Source organism: Hippopotamus amphibius, chromosome 1 (genome assembly GCF_030028045.1).
Source record: "Hippopotamus amphibius kiboko isolate mHipAmp2 chromosome 1, mHipAmp2.hap2, whole genome shotgun sequence".
NCBI classification, from domain to species: domain Eukaryota; kingdom Metazoa; phylum Chordata; class Mammalia; order Artiodactyla; family Hippopotamidae; genus Hippopotamus; species Hippopotamus amphibius.
The window spans coordinates 235,518,986-235,538,849 of record NC_080186.1 but is presented as its reverse complement, the minus strand read 5'-3'; the positions used below and the strand labels follow the sequence as shown (position 1 = coordinate 235,538,849).

Sequence of the window (19,864 nt, the reverse complement as noted above, 5' to 3'; positions counted from 1 at the left end):
AGTCATTTACGCTGGGAAAAATGTAATTTCTGGCATTTTTAATTTCTCCTTGTGTTAAAAGTCATTGTCATACTGACCACCATCTCCCACTCTGCTTCATGACGTCCTTGAGCTAGAAGGGACTTGTTTGTGGGGGACACCCAGACTCCCCTTTACATTGTGTTTCAGGCTGTTCTTGGCAGGCGTTCAACACATCTAGCCCCATTCACCTCTGGTCCTGATTTCTCCCATAGTCTCCCCGCTTCTAACATCTTCCAGCCTTACATTTTTGAGCGTGGGTCCGTTTCATTGCAGCATCTTCCATAAGCCATAGCCCAGCTAAAGACATACCTTCCTTAAGACCTACATCTTTAATCTACCAACTTTATTTGTGTTTCTGAGGGCTCATTTCATCTGCCTGTGGACCAGTCCTGTTCGTCCCTCTCCATAGTGACAAAGGTCAAGCCAGGTTCGAGCTAACACGACCTCGAAGGGTTTGTGTTGACAGTTAACCGGGACTGCAGCCTGTATCACCACCTGGGCTTCCCTGTCATTACACCCCTAAGGAAGCCATCGATTTGATAATGTGAACTGTTGAATGGAAACCCAGAAACTTAGCTCACGCTGGGCATTACAGTGCGGGCGCTGGTGTTACAGCTCTGACTTAACCACACAAGGTGATCGTGTAACCCTAAATGCAGAAATAATTCCATTCCTTCGTAATTCTTTGACTCAATGTAGTTAATGGCTATTTTAAACATTTCTCCTTTTTTAGACTCCCTTGTCATTCTGTTGTGACTTTACGTTTTAAGAAACGAAATTAGTGATCTTCGTGATTTCTAACCGCGTCGTTCCTTCCATATTCCTCACACTCACTTTCCTCCTTGTGCTTTTCTACCCTCAAAAGAAAGAAAGCCATTTAGATAATTAATTCATTTTAATTTAGCAGATATTTGTGAAGTGCCTCACTGGTCAGGTATTACGCGAGGCGTGATAGCAATATAAATAACAAACTCTAATACTTGGTCCCTGATCCTGGAAAGCTTCCAATTTAGGAATGAAGTCTTGTATTTGGGTGATTACAGTGCATGACAATGTGACATAAACACAGGAAGGGTGAATGCGGCAGGATAATCCCTGGATCTTTACGGGCAGGTAACTCCATATTAGAGTAAAGCACTGTTCTCTAAGCTGTGTTGTTTGAAGTGCTGAATACACTCCTTACAAAAAAAAAATTCTCTTAAATAAGAATTAAATACATCAGGTCTTCCAACTCGTGATTCACAATGCACGTTTCCGTATTAAAGATTCCGGGAGCACTTTCAAAAGAATCCACGTACGCGTCAGAGCAGAGCAGCTCCGGAGTAAGAGAAAGCCTTGCTCTTTTGCACCATTTGAAAGGTGTGGCACTTTTTTTACTTAATATACATAGCAGAGGGAGGCAGACAGACAGAGGCAGAGAAACTGCTATACTTTGTAGTAACGATTGCTTTCCAAGATGATTTGATGAAAGACTCTTCTTTTAAAAATCACACCTGGCAACTTAGACAGTTAGTATTTCCTGGACAGGGGGTAAGGGAATATTCCTTTGGGGCTTATCTGAAACACGAGTGTAAATTTCACATTTAAGCGGGAGGTTCTAAGTGTTACAAACCTCTTGTTCACATAACAGGCTCCTCAGCCAGTTGTGTGCCTGGTTTATGCAGTAACGTGAATCAGCCCTTAGTTCTCCTAGGCCTTAGGGTGTCATTACAGCTTTTTAGTCAAGAATTTCAAACTGCATCTCCCCAGGAGCTACACGTGTCCCTTACAATTGTCTCTGAAAGGTCACTGCTCCTTCTACTGTGACAAATCCCCCGTCATGAGTCTTGTTACTCTCTTCTGCGGCTCTTTCACTGATGCCATAGGCTGCCCTGCCCATTCTCCCTTACAGAACGCCCACCTTTAGCCCAGTTGCTCCTTCTAGCTGCCCTCTCTGCCTACTTTTCTACATTTGGCAAAAATGCCTAGCATCATCCCAACTTTACTAGTCCTCACCAGCTCTCTAGTTAACTCCACCCTCTGGGCCTTGTACCATTCCAATGCACTTGGCCGCTTCAAGTCAAAAATGATGATGCTTGGTTGTTTATCTTTTTTCTCAATTTCTTGAATGATTTAAATGTCTTTAATGATCATCCTTGACAGATTTTCCAGGCTCAAGACTGCTTTGCTTTCTCCTGTTCTACTTTCATAAGCTGCTGTCTGTTCTTTACTGGGTCGCTCCTTCAGGAAGCTGGATCCTCCTTCCTCCCTGAGGCCTCACATGTGAGACAAGACACGTGCTGGCGATCCTCTCTCCTGTTTCCTCACCACGTGTGTTCATCACTTTTTATCTCGTAATTTAGTTCTCATACTTATTTTACTCGACTGTATGTGCATGTATACCCATTGTGCTAGTACAAATTTGTTTCACCTGCCTTAAATTATAAACTAAGCTGGGACTGAAACTATTTCTATTAAAGTGCGTCTCACCAGCAAAGCATCACATGCGTTTTGTGATTTGACCATTTTCCTGGGATGAAAATTAATAAATGGCACCCTTTTCTGGGGAGGACACAGCAGACCTTATTCTATCTGGTTTTGAAAGAAATAAGAACCCCTGTGTCCATGGGGGACCTACACTGAATGTCATTTTCCTGGGATGGGAGTTCCCACTGCCCATGCTTCTAATTTCCCACACTTTGTTGTATCTCTCTTTTTCTGCTTATCGTTATTTCCCTACTCTCTCAGCGTTCTCCTTGCCTATGTGAAATGTTACAGTCATCTAGTAAGAATGTATGAGGGTCAACTGTGAGCAAAGCAAAACAGTGGGACAGGATAAGAGAATACCAAAAGCTATGACGTCGTCCATGCTCTACCCCTGCTTGCCTTTTCTGAACTTACAATGTGGTTGGGAGAGAAAGCACATGTACAGAAGCTGAGAAGAATGCAGTGCTCACAGGAGCAGCACAGACAAGCTTGCTTCAGAGTTTGAAGAAGGGCAAGATCAGTATGGACTCCATTGGCAACTAGGTGGACAAAGTGGCAGAGAAAGTGAAACTTGAATCTTACCAAATGGGTAGGACTTAGCTTCGTTGGAAGGATAAGGAAGGACATTCGGTCTGGGTAGAGTTCCTCCTAGGGAGTCCTGAAGCTAAGGATGAAGAGAGGAGGTGGGGCTAGACGCTTGAGTGGCTGAAAATCGGAGGTGGTGGTGGGGGAGGGAGGATACGGAATTTAACCTATAGGCCTAGTATTTCAAGAAGCAGCTTGAAGTTTTATCTATTTTCTATTTTAACTAGAATTACAATTCTCTTTTAAAGTGTATTTCAAAGGCATTGATGTAGGTAATGAAGAGTTATTGGAGTTTTTGAACAAGGAAGACATATGATAAAAGCAGAATTTAAATACAGTTCATCTCCTATTAACATGGGGAAGGATTTGAGGAGCGTGGAATTGGAGGGAGGGAGATCAGCCGTGCAAAGACCAGTGATTGCCGTGGTCCAGGTTCAAGGCAACGGTGTCTGGCCTGGGCTGAAGAAGCAATGCAGAAGCATAGATCACGGCTGCCTAGATCCAGCTCCCCAGAATCAAACTCTGAGAGGAGGAGTCAAGGGATAGCAATTTACAAAGGCAGTGCTTCCAAAAGAAAATGGGAAGGGATTGGGGGGAGCAAAACAGAGCAGCCACAGAGGACAAGCAAGCACATGACTTCAGGTGAAGTCAAGGCCTCAGCCTGGTCGGGGAGGGGCTCCAGGTTAAGTCAAGGGGCTGGTCTTGCATTGCCGGCACTCAGGCGTTACCCACGGATCAGGGCAAGGGGTGAGGAGGGAGAGAACTCCCAGGCACTTCCGACTCTCTGGCTTTTGGGGGCAAAGCGTCTCTAGCAGGTGAGGATGTCCAAGGACCGTCATCTGTGGAAAGTCCCAGGTGGAGCTGTTAGAAGCAAAGTTTACAGAAAGGGTAAGGGAACGGGAAGGCATAAACTCTGATATCCTAACAGTTACAAAGAATAAGCTTATAAAAGTGAGATATATGTAAAATAACCAGAGATAGATGACAGATATGATCGATGATAGATATAGATAGATAGATAGACAGGTAGAAAGATATAAAACACTGATCTCTGACTTACCAAGGGGTTACATCTTCTGCTATTCCTGTTGGGAAGATAATTTTTCCAGATAATCCAATAGTTCATAGTATGTTCTATAAGATAGGAAAAGTGCATTGTAAATATAAAATGTTACGTCACAAAGCAGGCTTATTTAGTTGGCATGACTTCCACCTCTTCTCATGTGACCTCCTCCCCATGTTTAAATGAGATACTGTCTTTTTCCTGAGCAGTTAACTTATCACCAGCATTTGATTGAAGGGAGCAGTACACGCGGTAGTAAAAAGTAGTAGCATTATTGGGCTGTACTATGTGCAACCGCATTTGAGATTCATGAGCGACACTTTAAAGTGAGACTGGTCTACGAGGTATGTGATTTTTGTCTAAGATTCCGTGTCACAGGATCACACACAGAGAAGGAGATATTTGGAGTTCACCACAGTTGGAAGTTAGCCAAGTTAGTTAATGGGGGGGAAAAAGGTGAAAGGAGTTAAACGTTTGCAAGTAAATGATTATGGTGATGGATCATGGAATCTAGGCTGGGTACAAAAGGAAATGCTAAGATCTATGAATTAATTGGAAGTCTTAATGTGGTCAAGGAATTGATGAATCAGATAAAGTAGGTAAATGAGCCACAGTTAATGGTCAGAGAGAAGAATGCTTGACTTTGAGATTGAGGTGCTGCAAATTTTTCCAGATGACAAGGTCAAGGCTAAGACCTTGGGAGCAGATGACATAGGTGAGCCAGAGGAAAAGATTACTAAAACCAAAGAAGTCGAAGAAATGAGAGACGAGGGTGTTCAATAGATTCATCCAAGTAGTAAAATGTCTAAGAATAATGACAGGAGTGACAGTTTTCAAAGTTCTTTAGTCTCCTGCTTAATCAAATCTAAACAAAGGGAGATAAAAACAAAACCAACTTTATAAGACGCCCTGAATGGATGAGCAAGTAACTTCCACAGCAGCATTCATTTACCTTGGTACATAAATTAGGTATAATGATTATCTAAGGAACAAAATCACTTTACTTTTATTTACACTGAGCAATTATATACATAAAGATGGCGTCAAACCTATATGGTTTCCCTCAATAATTATTCAGTAGACACTGAATGGATGACTAATTAAAAGCTGTTAGGGTCACTGGGAAAAGAATTTTAAATCTATTCAGAGAGTAACAGAGAACTGTACATAACATTTAATTATGTCAAGGAAATAACCTGAATTGGAGTCATGGGAGACTTTTTCCAATTATAACAGCACATGGTCTTGGTCATGGACAGATATTAGGTGAAAGATATACTCATAGAAGAGCAAGGCTAACTGAGCATGGATTGAGCAGATTTTCTGTTTATTCAGCTTACGGTGTACCTTATCTTATGACTGCATATATTCTCTAGTTATTTCTTATTTATTTTATACCTGACTAAGCAACTCTAAGGAAGGATTCATACGTTCTATTTCTTTTTCAAAAAAACATGATCCTTTAATTTGTTTGTTTGCTTTATCATATTTTCTAATGTATCTCAGTTGGCTAGCTAGCTACCTGCACTCATTGAGTAGCCATGCAATAGCAGCAGCATTTAGCAAAAGTTGTCAAGATGAGGTGATTAGAAAATGGGGGGAAGTCAACTCTACTTCTTTTTTTTAAAAAAGAAAAAAAAATTAATTTAAAAATAAAAGAGAGGACTTAAGTGGAAACATAAGTCTATGTACTGAAACAAGTGAGTTTACACCTATAAGGATTTAGCACAAACACCTAAAAAATAAAATATGACTAGAAAAAAAGGAAAATGAGGGGACTTGGGGGAGGCAAATTTTTGTTGAGAGGAAATGAGAGATAAAGGATCCACATCCTAGACTAGACCCCCTTCTGCCCCTTTAAAGGGAGTTTTTTAAACTCAGCTTCTTCATTCATAAAATGTAATACTAATTTCTGTCACTCTAATTTGAATAAATTATGAAAGGAAGCTTAAAAAAAAGCAGTAAAAATATAGGATCATGTTCTTATTCAGCCGTGGTGGCATAACTGCTCCAAGATGTCTGGGACACTCCAGAAGGCAGTGCAGAGATGGTAGAGGTTGTGTTTACCTGGGGATTCTCTTATGTTTCTGCAAGTGTCAGAGGAGGCTTTTGGCTTCCGAAAAGACCTATCTGTGGAAATGTGTTTATAGATCAGACAAATAATTAACCCTAAAGATTTCTGAAAACAGCGATATCAAGGAAGGCACAAGGTAGATGCTGATCCTTTATGCCATTTGGAAATAGGATCAGACTTGGAAATAGGATTGGCTGAACAACTTTACCCATGGGCAAACTAGACAACTGCCCAGAAAGAAGGCAGCCCTTTCTCAGATTACCTCCCCTACCTAAGAAATGAAGTGCCCAGAACTCTCCATTAAAAAGACATTCCTTTGGGACTTCCCTGGTGGCACAGTGGTTAAGAATCCTCCTGCCAATGCAGGGATCATGGGCTCTAGGGCACACAGGCTTCAGTAGTTGTGGCGCATGGGCTCAGTAGTTGTGGCTCGCAGGCTTAGTTGCTCCGCAGTATGTGGGATCTTCACCGACCAGAGATCAAACCCAAGTCCCCTGCGTTGGAAGGTGGATTCTTAACCACTGGACCACCAGGGAACTCCGGAATGATTCTTGTGTTTAATCTCTCTCTCTATCCTAGTTTAGAAGCTCCATGAAGGCAGAGACCATGTCAGTTTCATGTTCTACCCCCCCCCCACCCCCCACCCCAAGCTTAGCAGAGTCATTCAGTAAACACAGTTGAAGAGATCAATCAGTCCTTTGAGAGGTTTAATAACCACCCTCTCACGTGTGTTCTTTGGCATGTGCAAATGGCAATGATCACATGTCAAAGTGGAAGGATTTGTGTACCGATAGGGTTTTAAACTCATCTGAAAGACTAAAACGTATTATTACATCTGATCCATGTTTAAACAGAAGAAAATTGAAACAGGGAAGCCTGCTAAATGGATAACTCACAGTGGCTTGGTATTTCAGGTTGGAATTGTACAGTATGGAGAAAACGTAACCCATGAGTTCAACCTCAATAAGTACTCATCGACGGAAGAGGTACTTGTTGCAGCGAATAAAATAGTCCAGAGAGGTGGCCGCCAGACGATGACAGCCCTTGGGATAGACACAGCAAGGTATATGGATAAAAAAAATAAGCCAAAATAAAAGACTGTGCAAAAAGAACTGCTTACGGTCCAGCCCTTTGGAGTAGTAATTGAACAGTTACCTTAGCAACATTTAAAGCCATCTGGTTGACACTAGATTCAACTGATTAGCTAATAGTTACAGGATCAAGTTTTTCTGTATTACAGTCTCACGACTCCTCTTATCTTTCCTCTTATTCCAAGGCTTTGATTGGTGGAGAATCAGTCCAAAAAAATCACTGTAGTCTACAGCATCACGTTCTTGGACATGAAGACATCATATTGGATAATATCTTTTCTTTTTATTCTTTATTTCAGCTTCTAGTAATCACAATCTAAAGAAAAAGGATCAATATTAGTCCACTTCTACTCAATATATATTTATACCCTAATATGTCTATTATTTTACAACCTTTTACAGGTTTAAACTTTATAGATTTAGGGTTATTGAAGCTCTCAAATAAGAGTTTTTAACAGGGTAAGTTAAATGTTGCCTTATTTGAAATCATTTTCAGTGAAAAGACTGAAAAGAAGTGGGAAGGATTTCACCATTTGTGCACGCTCTCTTCTCTCTTTCTTCCTTACTTTCTCCAAATTCCCTCTAATTCACATCCCTTCCCTCCTCCCTTCTGCAGTTTCCTTCACGGAGGGCACATAATCCACTCTGCGGTTGAATTTCATTCTACAAGAACCTACGGAACTGTCCTTTTCTCACAATGCTAAGCATCCTCTTTTCTGTATTTTTTTCTGATCTCCTCAGCTCTTATCTTTTGCTCCTTCTCCCCTTAATCACCATGAACGCTTCTGCACAAAAACCAAACAATACCAGAATCACAGGAACCCTACTAGTCAGTTTGACTAATGTTAAGGACCCTTCTCTTAAGTGCCTTCAGCTTCTGGACTCTCCGCTGATTCTGAAGAGCGGATTAGCCGTGCCCTCCCTTCACCTGCCTAGACGGGCTCAGTGAGATCCGTGTTCTAAGGGGGCTACAACAGTTAGTGTGGATACTCCAAAGAATGGGTTGAATTTTCAAAAATGTAAAATCTCAGGTGCAGCTTTAGACTCATAAATGTTATAAAAGCATGTGGTTCTAGTTAAACGGGGCCCCTGAGAAAAATAACCACCAGCAGATGGGGTAATTTCACATTTACCTGCCTGCATGATCCCCAGTTTGCATGTGCATGTTTAGGTGAGCCGAGTGTGCACTCTTAAGTAATTGACTAAATGTGACTGCACATTCAAAGTAAATCAGGGTGTTCTTTGAAAGCTCTGAGCCTGTAGGGAACTGTGTTTTCCAAAGGCAACCACTTAAGAATGAATATTTATCTTTGAAAACTAACTGAAGAAATATTCTGGCTGCTTTTGCTGCTGCATAAATACCACTCTAAATACCATTTCCCTATATGATTTTTGCCTATGTGTTTCACAGAGGGCCTAGCTGCAGGACACAGAGTTTATTGAGTTTTGTATATAAATAAAACTACGTAATGATATTACCAAGTACTCTTCTTATACATTAGTTTTTCATATTTATTTTTAGTTGCTCTTTATTCCTTTCAGGCAGGACCAGTTGCAAACAATACTTCTACATTTTTAGAATCCTTTACTTCCATTTTCAGTGTCTCCCAGTTCAAAATATTTTTGTGTCCCCTTATCCCTATCCCAAATTCCCTTTCTTTTCATTGCTTCACAGTGTTTAATCATAAGGCCTGGATTCTCCTGTCCCAGAGAAAAGGATTCTCCTGGGATGTGCTAATGTTTAAAAACATGCAGGGAGGTCAGTGCTTAATTGGTGGTGATTGCGGGTCAGAGGCAATTTGCTGAAGATATTTGAAACAGAAAGGGTATACTCAAGGGCTCTGCCAATGCTACTCATAGAAAAGCCAGCCCTGGTTTCAGAGCGACCAGATTTTCTTTAAAGAAGGTCTTTTAATCACCTTCTTCTGCTGATGTTTATTCAGTTATGGCCTTGATCTTTGAGAGAATTAGGAAGTATCAGTGACCCGCTAAGGAATTAGAACCATAAAAAGGATCGAATCTCATCATATCCATGTCCAAACTTCACTTAAAGCCTAGCCTTTAACATCTATTTTTACCTTTGTTTGTCCACAGAAGGAAGTCAGAAAATCTATTTGTGTAGTGTAGAGGGCAGAGATACACAGTTCCCCAGTGATCAATATTTTTTTTTAAAAATAGCTTCTTTTTCTCTTTTGAAAATTTTAGGGAAAATTGGCAATATAAAAAGCGGTACAGCTAAATCCTATGTATGCATCAAACAGAAACAACAGTTGTTAACGTCTTGTCATATGTGTTAAGTCCTTTTAAAGGAAAAATAAAAGATAAAATCGCTTTGCTCACATCACAAGGATCCTCTCTCCCTGCTCACAAAATACCCACTACTGTGCATTTACTATATGTCTGTGGTAGAACTGGTGTGTCCTGTGGCAAACTATTGGGAGGTGAAAGACAGGTGTTTCTTTGGTATATCCCAAACTGCAGCTCTTTATCCCTATGACCAAAGTGAAATATTTAAATAGACTATTCAGTATAGTGATTGCTGTATTTTATATGAAAATCTAAAAAATAGTATATGAAATCCATTCATTGTTTCAGTCCTAAGTAAAATGTACTCTTCTTTTCCAAGACTCCAGAGGGGAAAGTAGCTGAGTAAAAGAAACTAATAGAGGGAAAGTGTTCTGTGTGTGTGTGTGTGTGTGTGTGTGTGTGTGTAGAAGATATAAAACAAACAAAAATTGTCAATTTCCCGTATCTTCTATCTCTTGCCATAAATGCTTGTTGAATTAAATCAAAATTCCTTTCTTTGAAGTCAGGTTATAGCATTTTTCCTTTCTCTCCATGCCACCTCCTCCCTCCTCACCCCCAGCAGCCTGTGTCCTAAAACCTCGTTCAGACTTTCATAGCTACACCAAACCCTCCTCACCCCTGGAACCCTGCTCTGTCACTGACTCAGACCACTGCCATCTGCAGTCTTGAATTCCTATGTCTGAATTTTTAGCCCACATCCATGCGCTCTCTCAGGCACTCACAACCATGCAAATACTGCTTTCTCTCACGCCCCCTGCATAGCTTCGAGGATGTCCAGGCTGTTCTGGGAATATCAGAGTAGGTATGGGAAGTGAGGACGAAAGCAAAGCTTCTGCCAAAAGCAGAAGGAAAGAGGCCTGTCAAGCAAGAGAAGGCGTGTTTACAGAAAAAGGAGTGACTGGGAAAGCATTTAAAATCTGACCTTCTCTAAATCTGCTGTATGCTCCAGTCACGCCCTCCATCTGAAGTTTCCAAAGGATGAAAGACTGCTGCCTTTTGTTAATGGCATCTACGGTGACTGGCAAAACGGTAACCTCTCCGACATCTGGAATAAATCTTAAACTATTACAAACAATGAGTAACATGCCTCCCAGCTTGAACAGTGGGCATCAGTGTTGATCTTGGAGGGAAAGCGCTGGGCTACCTGGAGTTGGCGGTGTTTTCATTTTGTTTATCGCATTGCCTAACCTTGGGCTGGTGCTTTATTTGCTGCTCTTTTGTCTGTAATTATTTCAGAAAAGAGGCTTTCACTGAAGCCCGGGGTGCCCGAAGAGGGGTTAAAAAAGTCATGGTCATTGTGACTGATGGAGAGTCCCATGACAACCACCAGCTGAACAAGGTCATCCAGGACTGTGAGGACGAAAGCATTCAGCGGTTCTCCATCGCTGTAAGTACGGGGCTGCAGGTGGCTTTCCGGCTCTGCTGTGACGAGAAAAGCTGTGCGCGTGTCATGGGTATTTTATGAGAGTTACACAGACAAGGTTGAAAAACAGAAACGTCTCCATTTGGAAGTAAACTCTGTGGGGGCAGGATTGGGTCTTGCCCCTTCTGTGTCTTCCGTGCCTGACACAGTGTCAGGTAAATGGAGACTCAGCAAACAATCCCGACAAGAAAGGAAGGAAGAAAATAAGGAACGGTAAAAGGAGGAAGAAGGGGGGAAATACATAAGAAGAAAGGAGGGAGGGTGAGAGAAAGAAAGGGACGGAAATAGGGAGGGGAAAAAGAGGAAGAGAAAGGGGGAAAAGATGGAGGGATGGAAGGAGGAAAGCCTACGCCTTCAGCCTAGGGGGAGGGGAGTTTCTTAAGTTGATTTTTTTTTAATATCAGAGAACAAAAGATTTCAGAACTCTAAAAGTTCAACCAAAATTGCTTTTCAACAAAATCCCTTTTATTTATAGTAACAACAGATACCACCTACAATCGATTTTCAGCACTTACTCAGTGATATTTCCTTTTTTCCTTTCAAAAGTGTGAGCATTGAAAGACACCCCCCCCCCCCCCCCCACCTGTAGGCAGGGAAGAAAAAGAGGTTCATCCCTGATGAAGTCCCAGAACACACAATTGATGCATTGCTTCCCTGGGGCAAGGTGACTGTACTTCTTATTTTGTAACCAAGATGACTAGGATATAAACAGTTGCAACATTTTCTTTCTCATTTGGGGTACAAGATGTTAAAAAAAAAAAAAGAAATCTCATTCTTTCCCCTTGTTGTTACTTCTGTAACTTACCTTTTGCCAATTGTTGTTCAATCGGTTATTACCTCCCCTGTTACTGTAGCTATTTTGATCTTTTCTGTGGTTGAGAATGATTCCATATGGCCCAGCCTTCGCTCGGAGATGCAGTCCACAGTTAGAGTCTATGCTCGGTCTCTTCAGCATGCGAAGCCAGCACATGCCTGGTTTGTCCCACACAACTGGGTACCAGAGGTGCTGTCATTTGTTCAGCTTCTTCCCAGAGGATATAGTCTAGCATCCCAGGTACCATAGTTGTAGGCCATGAGCCGAAGTAACCATCAGCAGCATTAAAACCTTGGGAAAACTTGAGTGGAAAGAAAGTATCTATCAATGGATTGCTTCTTAATTTTAAGTGACTCTTACATGGCTTTTGCATTGTATCTGGCTACATGGTATTTCTTGCCCTTAAATCTCTGTTTTCCTTTGTTGGATCCCTGGTTGATAATTCATGCTTTGCCTCTTATCTGGTCAAAAAGAGGTCTCATGCTTTCATTAATCTTCCTGGAGAAGAATAAACTCATGAGTTCCTTTCCCATTTTAATCAATGCATTAGTATCAAATTGCTCTTTGAAATGGTGTAAACAAAGTTTAGGAAACTTTCACTTTAGCAATAATTATTTGTTATGTTCCCAATTCATATTCTTTCCTCAGTGAACCTTATATTTTTTTTAGTTTGCGCCAAAATAAGACAGTTATTTTACTGCCTTTGTGTATTCACACAGAAAGGTTTCAGGCATTTCTTCACGTCTATTCAAGATGCATGAGATCAAATACTGGTGGGGGTCTGGCCCTGTTATTTCCTGGGCTGGTCCTCCTACTCCATCTTTTTTTTTCCCCCACCATTTGATCCTGAACACCATAGAGATGTTTTTTGGGGGGAGACAACACTCAAAAAAGATTGACTACTGAAAGTATAAGCACGCTGTGATAAAACTGCAAACATTTCCTGTGAAACACTGAGTTGGTGAGGGTGCTGAGCTGGTCTGAGGACCCTATTGCATGGTCTCTATTCTGTCACTTGAGGATATTAGACGTTGCTAGCAGGAGCCTGTTTTATGTTCAGATTCCAGTCTTAAATGATAATAGCAGAGATTATAATGGCTGTGAGAGTGTATCACCTACAGCATTCAAATGAAAACAAGGAAGTTAGAAAGAATCTAAAAATTTCATTCATTTGCACACAAAAGGCGCTGTGCTACAGGGGTAAATGAGCCTTACACTTTACATTTGACACATTTGTCTCAAGGGAGCTTCAATTCTGAATGTCTGTTCCAGGTAAATATTAGCAGAATACCAGATGCCTGGCCTTGACGTATTTGTATTAAGTGAAACAGGAGTAATTTATAAGTATTATTTTGTTATCTCTTCTGATTCATGGAAAATAATGTTTTTACCAGCTACCACACCCTCGGGTGAAGGATCAAAATACATTTCTCTCTGTTTTCATTTTTATTCTGTGATGCAAAGTAGTTCAAACTGGAGGCAAGTCATAGTAATTCCAGGGAATTCTTTCCTCTTATAATTTCTTCTAAATATGTACTCCCATATTGCATTTATGCATTTTACTTTTATTAAGTATGTCACTTGGGCATCTTCCCCATTGAACTTTGCCCATTTGCCTCTGTCCTGTGACATAGAGCGCTAAATATCTGACATTTACATCACAATTAAGAACCACAATTATATATAGTCCAGGAGTCTTTATAATTTTTATGTGTATTTTCAACTATATCAACTTATAAGTGAAATGGAAGTTAACATGTCAATTCAAAAGTGAATCTAAAATATGTAAATAGGAACCAAGGAGGAAAGAGAATGACTTTTCAGCCCAGGGTGTGTGTGTGTATGTGTGTGCACGCGCGCGCGCATGTATATATATATACACAACTTATAGAATAAGTTAGGTAAATCAAAGGGGACTCAGAGGGCTTCACACCACACTGAATTTGTATAAATCTAAAAGAAATCCATGCATAGCAAAACTGCTGACGAAAGAGGAGTCTGCCAGTGTGTCCAGAGAAGACCAAGCAGAGAGTGAGGTGTTGAGCAAGGCCCCAGTGATCCTGAAACCCACACCATGGCTGCAGTGTAGGCTCTGGAGCTCGGAGACTCTGCCTTTTCCATACTTACTCTGGGGCATGTATTGTACATCCAGATGTGGTGAGATACCCAACTGTAGGAAGAGCATCATAATTGTTTCCAAATAAGAGAGAGGATTTATTCAATGTAATATGAACAAGTGGCCCTTGAGTTTTCCCTCTCTATCTGGACAATTCTCTACCACCATTTCCACTAATTCTCTTACCCCTCAAGCAGCTAAAGTGGGAAAAGCACTAGTGGTCTCTGTTCAAGTGTAAACCACTTCTGATGTCTGGCATTTGCTTTTCAGCCAAATAAACAGAAGCTAAGTTTTTGTGTTCTGGTGCGATTTGTAAGCTCCTGGTATAGATCTTCCTACATAAACTTGGACGTGGTTGAAAGTAATTTCAAAAATCAATCAAAAATATGGCATGGGACTTCCCTGGTGCCACTGTGGTTAAGAATCTGCCTACCAATGCAGGGGACACGGGTTTGAGCCCTGGTTTGGGAAGATCCCACATGCCACAGAGCAACTAAGCCCGTGCACCACAACTACAGAGCCTGCACTCTAGAGCCCGTGAACCACAACTACTGAGCCCACATGCTGCAACTACTGAAGCCACCCGCCTAGAGCCAGTGCTCCACAACAAGAGAAGCCACTACAATGAGAAGCCCGCACGCCGCAACAAAAAGTAGCCCCCACTCACTGCAACTAGAGAAAGCCCAAGCACAGCAACGAAGACCCAACACAGCCAAATTAATTAATTTAAAAATATATATATTATGGTACATAAACAGGTCTCGATACCATTAGTCATTAGGGAAATGTAAATTAAACCAGATACCACTACATACCAACAGAATTGCTAAAACTGAGAGAAAGAAAAAACTGATAATACCAAGTGTTGTCAAGGATGCAAAGCCACTGGGTCTCTCACACATTGCTGGTGGGAAAATCAAAATGGCAAAATGGAATAGTTATTCTGATAAACAGTTTGGCAGTTTCTTATAAAGTTAAACATACACTTACTATAGAACACAGCACTCTGATTCCTGGGTCTTTACTCAAGAAAAAAGAAAACATATACCTTAGCACAAATACTTAGAGCAGCTTTAGTCATAATCGCTTGAAACTGAAAACAGCCCAAATGTCCTCAGCACATGACTTGTGCATCTATACAGTGGAGTCCTATTCAGCAATAAAAAGCACTGAATTACTGATACACGTGACAACATGGGTGACTCTTGAAAGCATTATGCAAAGTGAAAGAAGCCGGACACAAGAGGCGACATGTTACTTGATTCCTTAAATTTAACATTCTGGAAAAAGCAAAGCGGTAAGGACAGAAAATAGACCAGTGTCTGCCAGGAGTTAGAGGGATGAGGAGACTAACTATGGAGGGGAAGAGGGAACACCTTGGGGTGATGGAAATAGTCTAATCTTGATGTGTTAGTGACACGACTGTGTAGGTTTGTCAAAATTCACAAAATTGTACATCTAAAGAGGGTGAATTTTATTACGTATAAATTGTATCTCAGTAAGCCTTACTTTAAAAAATTTAAAACTAAGTGTTTGAGAAAACCTGCTAGAAAATCCCAATAATTATGGTTAACTGTAACAGATAATCCCTGCCTCTCTCTCTTCTCTATTAAAAAGAATGCCCGTCTTGAGCATTTTGTTTCAATGCTCAGGAATGTCCCAATTGTTTATGTTCTAGATTGCCAAGCTAGATTACTACTGAATCCAACATCTGTTTAAAAAATATACGTGTCCGACTTCCCCTTGGTAAGATTTTCAGGAAGTACTGCCTATTTGACCTCAAGCAATCCGCTGGCTAACTGCTTTTGCCGGCAAGTGGTGATGCCGCTGACTGGAATAATGTCAGAGACACTCAGAAACTGTAACATTACTTTTGAACTATCGGACCTTAGAGGTCCCGCTGTTAATAAACAGGGACACAGGAACGCCAGAGATGACACTTTTGCGAGCATACAAGATTGCCCTTTATATTTTCCTACAGCAATTACAGTATATAACAGGTAATATTAGGGAATCTACAGATTCTGAAAATGACCCTTCCAGGAATGTGGAAGTACATAAAAATTGCATTATGCCACAGTACTACACACTCTCTTGTTTACTGGCAAAATGCTTGCGATTCTTGTTTAGAATTTAAAAGATCTTCTTGCTGTTTTTGTTGTCTTAGATTCTTGGCAGCTATAACCGAGGAAATTTAAGCACTGAAAAATTTGTGGAGGAAATAAAATCGATTGCAAGTGAACCCACTGAAAAGCATTTCTTCAATGTCTCTGATGAATTGGCCCTAGTCACTATTGTTGAAGCTCTGGGAGAAAGAATCTTTGCCCTGGAAGGTATGACTATTTCTCTTAAGGCTGAATGTTCTCTCTACAATTCAGACTCAACGTAATGGGTTTTCATATTTATTTCTACCACATGGCTAATGCATTTTTACTGTGTACAGTAGCCACCATGGAACAATGCCCTTTTGTATAAATCCGTCTTAGAGATGCCTATTTCACACCGCGCTGTGCCTGCTGGCAGCCTCTTTGTAAGGACACAGCAGTACTGACGTGAGGGCCAGATGGACAATGAAGGAACAAAAATGTGCCCACGTGTCTTCTTCCTTTCCTGCGACACAGGTTTAGGAAATGGAGTTTTGTTTTTGTTTTTGTCTTCGTTTTTCATTTTCGGCTTCTGTGGGACGGTTCTTATACCATAACCTCTTTGTTCATTTATTTTCTCCTATTTCGCTCCTTGCGCATGTTTAAAGGTCTTCATGGAACTCTGCCTCAAGACCCATGGCAGTGAAACATTGGTTGACTGTATTTGTCTAAGTCATGTCACTTCTTTGTAAATTTTTTCTTTGCTTTTTCAACGGCAAGTGGCCACTGGAGATGAGTTGCAGTATTCCCTCCTCTACTTCAGACAGATGACATCAAGGAACAAATTACTTTGGAACTAGATCTTCCCTGACAAAAAAAGAAGTCTTCAGAACTGTTATGCCAGGCGAACTGAAAAAGCCTCTTCCTTCACATTCTGGAGACTCAGGGAACGTGCCTTTTTTTCTCGACCTAGGATGACAAACCACCAGACAGTTCTGCTCTTATGCTCCGTCTGAATCCTGTTGACTCTGTCCTTGTGAGGAAGGGACACTGAGGAGCATTGTTTTTCATCCTAAACATAGAAATTTACAAGCACCTTCTCAGTCTCCCTGATAGGATCTGATAAGGGGAAATAGGTGAAATGGGAGAGAGACAGAACTGAAAAAAGGTCGACCATTTTAATTGAGCATGACGTGACTGGAAAAAGTGACTGACGGAGAATAGTAAAAAGTACAGAAAGGAAAGGAAATGATTTAGAGTAATGGCTTTCCAACGTTCTTGACAGTGACTCATGAAAATAAATACACTTTGCTTTGTGACTCAGTGCACACATATGTATACGAAGAAAAATAACAAAAATTTTCCCCAAAACCTTTATTATATGCAATGCACTCGGATAGTTTCTCATCGCTTCCATTCTACGCTATTCTTTTCCTTTTTTTTTTAAATTTATTTATTTATTTTTCTACTTATTTATATATTGGCTGTGTTGGGTCTTTGTTGCTGCACAAGGGCTTTCTCTAGTTGCAGCGAGCGGGGGCTACTCTTCATTGTGGTGCGCAGGCTTCTCATTGCGGTGGCTTCTCTTGTTGTGGAGCACGGGCTGTAGGTGCACAGACTTCAGCAGTTGCAGCACACAGGCTCAATAGTTGTGGCTCGTGGGCTCTAGAGCACAGGCTCAGTATTTGTGGCTCACGGGCTTAGTTGCTCTGCAGCATGTGGGATCTTCCTGGAGCAGGGATCGAACCTGTGTCCCCTGTGTTGGCAGGCGGATTCTTAACCACTGTGCCACCTAGGAAGTCCCCTATTCTTTCTCAATTAAAAAAAAAAATACTGGTTATGACTCACCCTGTTGATTTCATGACAGGACCACAACCATAAGTAGGAAATTTGTTTTAGAGATGATGGGGATCTACAGCCCATCCAGACTGAACTTTTATGGTTTCTTTTGCCCTGGCTCCTTTTCCCCTGTGCCTTTAGAAACAGAACACGCATCTTATTTATCAGTCTAAAGTCACAGCTGCTTCTAAAGAAGTTGGCTGTCATGTGTTCTGTGTAAAGGTCACTTTTAAGTGGCCTTGGTGTCACAACAGCTATCCCAGTGTTGGTTACTAATAGCCCGGATTATGAGCTTAGCATGCCTTAAGGAAATATACTAGGTTTTCCAAGTCATTGTGCACTTTCAGTTTTTAATAACATGACCAGATAGGATAGAAACAACCTGCCAAGATCACTTAAAAGAAAAATTTCTTAGTTACTTTATATAGTTAAGCATAACACAGTCTCATTTCTAAATCTTAAGTAAGCAAGTAAATGTAAACTAAAATTTGTAGAAATGAAGCCTATATCAGCTATTGCATGGAGGACAGATCAATTTGCCTTAAATGACATTTTCAGATTCTTTCTAATCTAACCACACTATGAGTTAAAGGTTATACATTGGAGTGCCTACATACTCCAAGAAGTCTCTGTATTTAAAAACAAAAGTAGGAGACTTCCCTGGTGACACAGTGGTTAAGAATCTACCTGCCAATGCCGGGGACATGGGTTTGACCCCTGGTCTGGGAAGATCCCACATGCCGTGGAGCAACTAAAAGTATTTTGTAAGAAACTCCACAGATTAAAAATGTCTCCCATATCTTCGTTGCTGCACTTTCAGGGCTAACCAAAAGCAATTTTTTTTACTAGCCTGTTTCTAATTTTTTTCATAATAAGATCCAAAGGGCTTAATTTCCTTGTTACTTGGGAAATATCCATTTCCTATCATTTATCTTTATTTTTTTAAGCTCTTTATTGGAATTTAATTGCTTTACACTGTTGTGCCAGTTTTTGCTGTACAACAAAGTGAATCAGCTGTATTTATACATATATCCCCATATCCCCTCCCTCCAGCAACTCCCTCCCACCCTCCCTATCCCAGTCCTTTAAGTCGTCACCCATCATCGAGTTGATTTCCCTGTTATGCAGCAGCTTCCCACTAGCTATCTGTTTTACATTTGGTAGTGTATATATGTCAATGCTACTCTCTCACTTCATTCCAGCTTCCCCTTCATGCCCGAGCCCCCCCATGTCCTCAAGTCCATTCTCTACATCTGCATCTTTATTCTTGCCCTGTCACTGGGTTCATCAGTACCATTTTTTTTAGATTCCATATATATGAGTTAGCATACAGTATTTGTTTTTCTCTTTCTGACTTACTTCACTCTGTATGACAGTCTCTAGGTCTGTCCACCTCATTACGTATAGTTCAGTTTCATTCCTTTTTATGGCTGAGTAATATTGCATTGTATATATGTGCCACATCTTCTTGATCCATTCATCTGTTGATGGGCATTTCGGTTGCTTCCATGTCCTGGATATTGTAAATAGTGCTGCAATGAATATTGTGGTACATGTTTCTTCTTGGATTATGGTTTTCTCTGGGTATATGCCCAGGAGTGGGATTGCTGGGTCATATGGTAGTTCTATTTGTAGTTTTTTAAGGAACCTCCATACTGTTTTCCATAGTGGCTGTACTCATTTATCTTTAGATGGCAAATAGCAGCAATTGTGAAAATCATGCTTGCTGAAGGACAGTGCCACCTAGTGAGGTAAGCATGCCAGCTATTTGCCCAGTAAGATCAGAAAACTGTCTAATGTCCCCCTTTCCCATCAAGCACTGGGAAAAATGCTGAAATTTCTAACAGGAAGCTGCACAGCAGTCAGAGTACTTATTGCAAAACCCATGAACACGTCCAGGGAGGAGCTGACATCAAGAAGTTCGAGGATGTACAATGTGCTTTACCAGGAAGCCAATTCAGCAGGCAGAATTCACAGAGCT

The 19,864-nt window shown here is 40.9% G+C and overlaps 1 protein-coding gene across 4 annotated transcripts in view; it reads left to right on the top strand.

Moving 5' to 3' along the window:
• The window catches only part of ITGA1 (integrin subunit alpha 1), a 172,225-nt gene that overhangs the window by 83,948 nt on the left and 68,413 nt on the right, over window positions 1-19,864 (top strand). For all 4 annotated transcript variants that reach the window (XR_009054886.1, XR_009054885.1, XM_057743741.1 and 1 more), the window contains exons 7-9: window positions 7,124-7,272; window positions 10,844-10,994; window positions 16,128-16,293. Coding sequence is in view for 2 of the 4 variants with exons in the window: in XM_057743741.1 (XP_057599724.1) it covers window positions 7,124-7,272; window positions 10,844-10,994; window positions 16,128-16,293 (466 nt within the window). In the remaining 2 variants the exon portion in view is untranslated. The remainder of the gene's footprint in view (window positions 1-7,123; window positions 7,273-10,843; window positions 10,995-16,127; window positions 16,294-19,864) is intronic.